This window comes from Mytilus edulis, chromosome 12, assembly GCF_963676685.1.
Source record: "Mytilus edulis chromosome 12, xbMytEdul2.2, whole genome shotgun sequence".
NCBI classification, from domain to species: Eukaryota; Metazoa; Mollusca; class Bivalvia; order Mytilida; family Mytilidae; genus Mytilus; species Mytilus edulis.
Window position 1 is genome coordinate 38619562 of NC_092355.1, and position 9416 is coordinate 38628977.

The window sequence follows — 9416 nt, forward strand, 5'->3', positions numbered from 1 at the left end:
TGTCGTAGTTCTCTTATATTTGATGCGTTTCCCTCAGTTTTAGTTTGTAACTCGGTTTTTTTTTCTCTATCAATGTATGAATTTCAAACAGCGGTATAGTACTGTTGCATTTATTTAAGTTAAACTCTACGTCTTTTAATAATTTATTTGTTTGTAATGTTTTGTTGTTGTTTGGGTATTTGGGCGGATACTTTCTTCCTTGTGGATTTTTTCATACGAAACATTCTCGTTTTCAGCAGTAGTCTAACATGTCTAACTTGTGTTAGGTTTTCAACACGATTATTTAGTCTAATCGAATTCAATTTGTCTTAATTTGTTTTATCTATGGAAATATTTTTCAGTAGACATATGGTAAGATAGTTCACAACCTTGATCTAGAATATAACATGTATAATGTTAAATCAAAATGAAATACGTCAAAATCGGGAACATATCCTGTCTTATCAATTATATAAGTACTGTAAATCAGAATACAGGTAAAACTCATTCGTGAACTACCGGTAAATGAAATGTTGTCGATTTTCCCAGTTATTTTATTTGCAGTCTTCACAGCTTCCGTTGCAGAAACGGATGTTGTGAAGACATTAGCCGATCACCTTACGCGACTTGAATCAAAGATGATAGGTCTTGAAGCAAGAGAAGAAAAATACAAACATAAAATTCAGGAACTCGAGAAGGAAGTGTCGAGACTTGGCCAAGTGGTTGCAAACACGGGACAAGAAAATCATACAGGTATGTAAACTTAACCAAAATAAATTTTCAACTGGGGAGACTACCGGTATCATTAATCATAAGATTTAAAAAGAATTTTTATTTAATGGTTTATGCAGTTCCGGAGATAAAACTTTCAATGGAATTCTTGAACATATTTCCCAAGATATATATATATAAGAAAATTGTTAAAAAAAATAATAACGGTTTCAATTCATCCCATGGTCATTTACTAACGCTTTCATTACTTTCACAGCTCTTTGGGTAACATGCACAAACGTATTCTTTTTTTTCTGCAATTTGGTATCTTATCTCACAAACATGTTTAACCCCGCCGCATTTTTGCGCCTGTCCCAAGTCAGGAGCCTCTGGCCTTTGTTAGTCTTGTATTATTTTAATTTTAGTTTCTTGTGTACAATTTGGAAATTAGTATGGCGTTCATTATCACTGGACTAGTATATATTTGTTTAGGGGCCAGCTGAAGGACGCCTCCGGGTGCGGGAATTTCTCGCTACATTGAAGACCTGTTGGTGACCCTCTGCTGTTGTTTTTTATTTGGTCGGGTTGTTGTCTCTTTGACACATTCCCCATTTCCATTCTCAATGTTATCATTCATAAACAGGCCAACATATATTTTGATGCTCCATAAACTGACGGACTACGTTTGTGTATTATTGACAAGTTTTGATGAACCTGCATGACCTCAAAATGTGTATTGTAGTCGCATTCCAATGACGTATGGATTGAACTGATGTGAACTTAATGATTGGTGTCGTAGAAAATTAATCCGTCTGTTAGCAGAAAATGGTTCGCTTAAGAAATGCTTGAAAACAAACAGAACGTAAATCTATCGATAGTTTAAATAAGGTACGTATGAAACTGGAATGCGACTGCAATAGTTATACACATTCAGAGATTTCACAGGTTTATAAAATACTCGTCAACAATAATTATACATAAACGTAGTCCGTCAGTGGGTGGAGCTTTAAAGTGACATTGGCCCATATTGTATAGTATACAGATACAGCCTAGACATTGTCCTGTATATGTATGATAAGACACATGCCAATTGCAGGATAAAAGTAAATAAAAATGTTTAATGCAGCGCAATGTACATATCATAAAATAAAATCAGACAATTTTAATCTGATGTAATTTCTTTCATTCAACTTTACAATTCATAAATCGGGAACCAAAAGAAAGAAGAAAGATGAATCCTTCATATATATAGTTAAATTATGAATCCTTCATATATATGGTTTAATTATTTTTAGGAAGACTCTTAATTTAAATCCCGTAGACAACTCGCCTGTAGTTTCACTCTTAGAAGACTTTCAGATGCTATAGATTTGGAAATTTAAGATAGGAAATATAACAGACATAATGCACCAGTTGATATTAGAAGTCATTGCCATAAAACGTATTATCCTGTAATGAGCCTACTGTTGTAAAAATAACAAGTATGCAAATAAATTTTTGCTTTATTTGGACTTGGACAAATAAAGTCTCCTGTTACCCCACTTCCATATTGAGAAAGCGGTTATATGAATATTTCTGTTTCCGAACCAGTTCATGTTGGGGTCCTCTTCGCGGTCCGCGTTTCAACTATGTCGATTTCTTTGAGAAATTAGAGACAAGGATTTAGATTTTTTAAATAACTAAATTTTTAAGTGTTGTGAGTAATTTCAGAATAAACATAATATATATACATTGACGGAAAATATAAAATTTATTTGTACTCGCTACCCAACAGGAGAAAAGCTCGGATAAGCCTCGCTTTTCGTCCTGTTTCTAAAGCTCATACAAATAAATTTCATATTTTCTTCCAACATACATATATAGATTTTGATTTCATGTTTGTATTTATTCAAATATTTTAGGATTAACTGAAACCAAAACAAACCGACAACGAAGGGCGAGTGAGCTTGTTGCTTTTACGGCATATTTATCCGCTAATTTCGATGGGGAACACTTTGGAACTGGTCATACCGTTAAGTATGATGTAATCGAAACGAACGAAGGCAATGGGTACAATAAGTTTACAGGTACATTCACTGCGCCATCAGACGGAATATATGCCTTTACTTGGACAATAAAAGCTGCTGGAAGAATAGGTGACGCTAAGCATGGTGAGATAACCGTTGAACTGGTGAAAAACTCAGTCGTAAAAGGCGTAATAAATGCTGACAGTGAACAAGATTATGATGATGCGTGTTCAACAGCTTTGGTTATAGTCTCGTTGTCTGCCGGAGACGTTGTATTTACAAGATCAGCACCATTCGAACAACCACAAGGGATTCTCAGTAGTGATGGGTACGGTAGATGGACATTCTCTGGTTGGAGATTATTTTAATAAAAAAAGAAATTAATACAAAATCCTTGCATGTTCCTTCTTGTTGGTGGATAGAAAGAAGTTCAATGATATTCAGGACGATAAATGATTAACATTTAGAGCAATATATGGTTGTTCTGCATGGAAAGAAAACAGTGGTGAAGGGCGGGTCATGTTGATGCCATAGAACAATGGGAGTTCGTTGGAAAGGCCGGTTTTGTTCCAATGTCTCACACAATCAAAGGTTTGACTGCCGGAACAAGAGTACTTGTACTCTATGTGTAGTACTTGTATTTGTATGCATCTGATGAGTTAATAGATATAGGTAGATGTGGTATGAATGCCAATAAGACAACTCTTCATCCAAGTCACTGTGAGAATTTATAAAAGTCAACCATTATATGTCAAGGTACAGTCTTCAACACGGAGCCTTTGCTCACACCGAACAGCAAGTTATAAAAGGCCCCTAAAAATTAATAGTGTAAAATTATTCAAATGGGAAAACTAACAGTCTAATCTATATAAAAACGAGAAACGAGAAACACTTATGAACCACATAAACAAACGACACCTATTGAACATCAGATTCCTGATTTCAGACAGGTGCAAACAATGTGCAGCGGGATTAAAACGAGTTAATGGTACCAAACCTTGTCCATTATCTGAAACAAATGGGTAACATCACAACATAGAAAGACGCACTATAGAATATCAATTGGAATGACTTAACTCAATCAAAAAACGTAGTAACACAAATTAGCACACAAAAAACAAATACATTTTATCTATGATAGTGTAAATACAAAGTCAATAAAAAAAAAAGGGATGATAAATTAAAGTAAAAGTATTATACCGCTGTGAAATGTTAAACAATTTCAGAAAAAAACATCAACTTTGAAAACAATTACGTCATATTATACACAGGTTAATGAAAATAATTTTGTTGTTAAAAGAATAGACTTAAATCAGCTACTATCCAAGGTGGCATCTTCCTCAGGACCATCCAAACAGATAAGGAAGAAGAAACCAAAACTACAAGTACTGACACCAGAAATTCGTCAAGCAATAATTGTATTGTAGTCTGTTTTGGCAAAGTGTTTATAAGATCAATGTACTCACCAATGACAATTACATTTAATCTAGTCTGTGTTGACATGGTGCTTATAAGATCAATATACTCGCCATTAACAATAACTGTTAATCTAGTCTGTGTTGACATTTTGTTTATAAGATCAATGTACTCACCATTAACAATAGCTGTTAATCTAGTCTGTGTTGGCATTGTGTGAAGTAAATCAGTGTATGTTAACTGGAATTCTAGCTGAAGTATATCTGAAGAATTTCCTATCTTTATTTCAATAAAGTCAACAGGTTCACTGTAATCTACATTTAGTTTTCCCTGAAAATAATCATAGCCATCTAAAGCTTTTAAGGTAGCACAATACAAAGATTTTTTCACTCCCAATCAGACAGCTTTAAACTGAAGTAATTCATTTCATCCTTCTTTATATTTTGTAAATGAGGTACCAAAAGAAAGAAGAAAGATTAATCTTTCAAATTGTGATAATTTCATCATGACATAATTATTACATAATTAATTATTATGTAATTAGTTGCTATATTGTGATGTCCACACTTGAATGAATTTATCGTCTTTGTTCTTCATAGCACCCCAAAATATTTCATAGATTCTTGTACAACACAGCTTGACCTCCAAAACTGTGTCTCAGATTTCCAAAAACATCAATAGAACAAATTTTATACCCAATTGAATTTAGTGGTCTCTTATGAATTGATGTTGCAAACTTCATTTAAGGTTTATGAGAGAATGAAATACAATAGGAAAAATCTGAGACACAGTTTTGGAGGTCAAACTGTGTTGAACAAGAATCTATAAAAAATTTTGGAATGCTATGAATAACAAAGAAGCTAAATTCATTCACGTATGGACATCACAATATGGCAACTTATTACATAACAATTAATTATGTAATAATTATGTCATAATGAAATTATCACAATTTGAAAGATTAATCCTTCTTCTTTCTTTTGGTACCTCATTTATAAAATTTAAAGAAAGATGAGTGGAATTACATCAGTTTAAAGATGTCTGATTGGGGATGAAAAATCTTTGTATTGTGCTACCTTAAAGACAAGAATGCACATGCTGAAATTTCTCGCCTTCTTTACTAATCATTGATATTATGTTGAAAGTCCTAAATATAAAGCTTTATTACAACTGTCACATAAACTTGAAATTAACCAAGAAAACTAAACATTGACCAATGAACCATGAAAATGAGGTCAAGGTCAGATGAACCATGCCAAACAAGCATGTACAGCTAACAATTCTTCCATACAACAAATATATATAGGTGACATATTGCTCATAGTTTGAGAAAAACAGACTAAAAACACAAATTTAACACTGAGCAATGAACCTTGAAAATGAGGTCAAGGTAAAATAAAACCTGCACAACTGATATAGATCATAAAATATTTCCATACATCAAATGTAGTTGACCTATTGCATATAGTTTTAGTAAAAAAAGACCAACACTCAAAAACTTAACTTTGACCACTGAACCATGAAAATGAGGTCAAGGTCAGATGACACTTGCCAGCTAGTACACCTTAAATTCATTCCATACACCAAATATAGTAGACCTATTGCATACAGTATAAGAAAAACAGACCAAAACACAAAAACTTAACTATAACCAATGAACCATGAAAATGAGGTCAAGGTCAGATGACATCTGCCAGATGAACATGTACACCTTACAGTGCTTCCATACACCGAATATACTAGACCTTTTGCTTATAGTATCTAAGATATGCACTTGACCACCAAAACTTAACCTTGTTCACTGGTCCATGAAATGAGGTCGAGGTCAAGTGAAAACTGTCTTACGGGCATGAGGACTTTGCAAGATATGCACATACCAAATATAGTTATCCTATTACTTATAATAAGAGAGAATTTAACATTACAAAAAATCGAACTTTTTTTTCAAGTAGTCACTGAACCATGAAAATGAGGTCTAGGACATTGGACATGTGACTGACGGAAACTTCATAACATGAGGCATCCATATACAAAGTATGAAGCATCCAGGTCTTCCACCTTTTAAAATATAAAGCTTTTAAGAAGTTAGCTAACACCGCCGCCACCCCCGCCGGCGCCGGATCACTATCCATATGTCGAGCTTTCTGCGACAAAAGTCGCAGGCTCGACAAAAACTACTTGACTAATAAATTTGAATAAGCACAGGTTTCGACTGACCTATATCATGTATATACTTCTAAGTGATAAAAAAGATAATACTGGGGATTCATGATTATTCTTTGGGATACATCATACACCGGCTTCCACCATGTCCACTTTAAGTTGGGGTATAATATAGATGTACATGTAGCTTTAGTCAAAAGTTGATAGTGAACAGTTGCTAGTGTGTAAACATGGTAAAGTTGAAGAAACCTTTTTCTTGTTTTGTAGACCCAGTCCAATTTTGAAAGAAATGTGCAAGATGCATCATCAAATATAACTTGTAGACAAAATCATAATTGAATGAACTTGATAATATCAGAGATTGGCAACTCTAGTAGAGTCTATATAACGGTCAATGAAATCACTTGGCTACCGGAAGTGCTTGGGATTATAATGTGACCTGGGATGAAGGAGGATCGAGATGAGAAAATTCCGCCATTGTTGTAAAAGAGACGATATACTTACAGATTTGTTTTCTCGTTTATGTCGATTGCTTTCACAGCTAAAGCATGCAAGTATATTCAAAAGATACATTTAACTAGTTCTACCAATTTGTTTATACTATAATGTGCTGAGATGATGATAATAATCAAAAGCAGACCAATTTAAATTCGGTCCATTCAGCTGCCCCTCTTTATTGTGTAGAACCGGTGTGGCCCACCATTTTTTTTCCATAAAACTTTAAAATTTACGATTTTATATACAATTTTAAAGTGTTATTCTACTCCCGATTGTTATCCCGTTAAAATGAAACTATTTTCGTATATTTTGATCAAATAGTGTTTTCATAAAATACCATCAAAGGTGATTTATTTTTTTCACATTGATACCCAAATTCAGCTATGTGAGAGAATTACCTTTTTTCATAAACTTAGAAATTATCGAATAAATATGCAATTGAATGAGCCTGAATAAATTCCAAATGTTATCTTGTTAAAATAAGATCAGCGGGGCATATATGTGTATACCATGGACATGTACACATTCCCAATATATTCTTCTTTTCTTTATAAATTTTGCCCATTATTCTCTATTCTTTATTTATTTTAGCACCCCATCATTCTCCAATCTTAATATTTTGATAAAATGTTTCCTCTTGTCTTTACTTTTCTGATTTCAATGTATGCAGTTATTCCAATACTCCTATTGTATGAATGTAGGACAGTGTCAGAAAGTCACAGGACAAAAGTCACAATTCATTTTTTCTGATTATTTCTTTGAACAAAAAAACGCTTATTTCTATCTGGGTTTATTTCTGAATGCCAACATCCTTTGATCTACCGACAATTTACCTGTAAAATAATGTTGGCGTTCGAGGAATAGGTGCAAGTAGTTATCACAACAAAAGTGCATGCTTATCAAAACAATCATACCAATTAAACACATAGGTATTTTATAGGTAGCTAAATTTAATTCATGCCATTTCAATTGAATAAATGAATGAATACTTTATAGCAAAAAGCATATATATGCGATAGGCTCCGTGTTGGAGGCCGTACATTGACCTATAATGGTTTACTTTTATAAATTGTTAACTGGATGGAGAGTTGTCTCATTGGCACTCATACCACATCTTCCTATATCTATATAGCAACAAAAACATATTTACAACATTTGATATCTTATAGTGTGTCTTTCTATGTTGTGATATTACACTATTGTTTCGGGTAAGGGTGAAGGTTAGTACCAATTAAAACATTTAAACCCGCTGCATTTATTTGCACCTGTCTTAAGTCAGGAACCTGATGTAAAGTAGTTGTCATTTGTTGATGTGGCTGTTCATATACGTGTTTCTCGTTCCTCTTTTTTTTAATATGACCATTATTTTTTTTTTCAATATTTTTATAGTTGTCTGTTCTGAAACATCCCCCCATATTACTCAATGGAGTTTCTGGAAGCTTTGTATCACAGGTTAGATAACTATGTTTAACTATGTTTTATTTTGTTCAGTTTTTTTCATGATAATTTTCTTGGTAATAATACTACACCCTTTTTTATTTTATTGAAAGCTTGGAAGTTTTCAAATTTAATTAATTATTTCTGACGATTTTTAAAGTTTATTTAATTTTTTAATTGAAACCTTATAAATTTCATTTTAACTACATAATATTTAAAATAATACGAAATTAAATAAGTCTCTTATATCCTTGTTTAGTTTGAAATAATTGTATTTAACTAAAATTTCTGTAATATTTCTGATGCGTCTTATGTTTATAAACATGTGCATTCCCACACTATCATTTTTTTTTAATAAAAAGTAATAAAAATATTCTCATTATCTTTATTTTTTTTAAAATTCATGATAATTTTCATCCTAAAATATGATATTTTTTTTATCAAAAATTGATAAAATGTTGCAATCTTATCAGGTTCACTAATTATTTTACACAGTCAAATACTTATAAAAACACTTATAGTTATTATATAAACATCCATTGAAATATTTATGTTGGCATTCAAGGAATAGGTAACATAAAAAATGTTGGCATTCGAGGAAGACACCGAACAATTGTATATAAACCAACTTTGTAAACAAAAATTATCAAAAACAATTAAAAAATGATCAAATAATTGTTGAAAAAACAAAATGTCAAACTGGTTTGCCACTTAAATGGCTTCATGGTGCCAATAAATCTTTCTTTTGCATGATTAAAATTAAATAAATCTTCATTTTTCAAATATAATGACACATTTATTAAACTTTAATATGAATAAAAAGTAAAATCACAAAAATACTGAACTTAGAGGAAGATCAATTGGGAAAGTCCATAATCACATGGCAAAATCAAATAACAAAACGCATCAAAAACGAATGGACAAAAACTGTCATATTCCTGACTTGGTACAGGCATTTTCAAATGTAGAAAATGGTGGATTAAACCTATATGTATTAAAAAGTAAATATTTAAAGATATTTCTCTTATATATATACAAACCATTGTCAACAGATTATTTGTGACTTTTTGTCCTACCAAATTTGTGACTTTATGTCCTGTGACTTTCTGTCCGTTTACCTTTTGTAAACACCTTCCCATTGGCGGATCCAGCCCATTTTTATGGACGATCAATGAATTTGAATGGGGACATGTGGTTGGAACCCCC

At 32.4% G+C, this 9416-nt stretch overlaps 1 protein-coding gene across 1 annotated transcript; it reads left to right on the plus strand.

The window, feature by feature from the left end:
• The first annotated feature begins 482 nt into the window (after positions 1–482).
• Positions 483–3087, plus strand: LOC139499624 (C1q-related factor-like). The gene is made up of 2 exons (XM_071288365.1): positions 483–732; positions 2592–3087. Exons 1-2 carry the CDS (start codon positions 510–512, stop codon positions 3062–3064), a joined length of 696 nt encoding a protein of 231 aa, XP_071144466.1. The 5' UTR covers positions 483–509; the 3' UTR covers positions 3065–3087.
• Positions 3088–9416: the final 6329 nt, after the last annotated feature.

What these genes read in the sequence shown, in the direction of transcription:
- LOC139499624 (XM_071288365.1), top strand. Translation starts at nt 510, where the DNA reads ATGTTGTCGATTTTCCCAGTTATTTTATTTGCAGTCTTCACAGCTTCC. An exon ending in GGGACAAGAAAATCATACAG is followed by an intron (nt 733 to 2,591) that starts GTATGTAAACTT and finishes CAAATATTTTAG; the next exon opens with GATTAACTGAAACCAAAACA.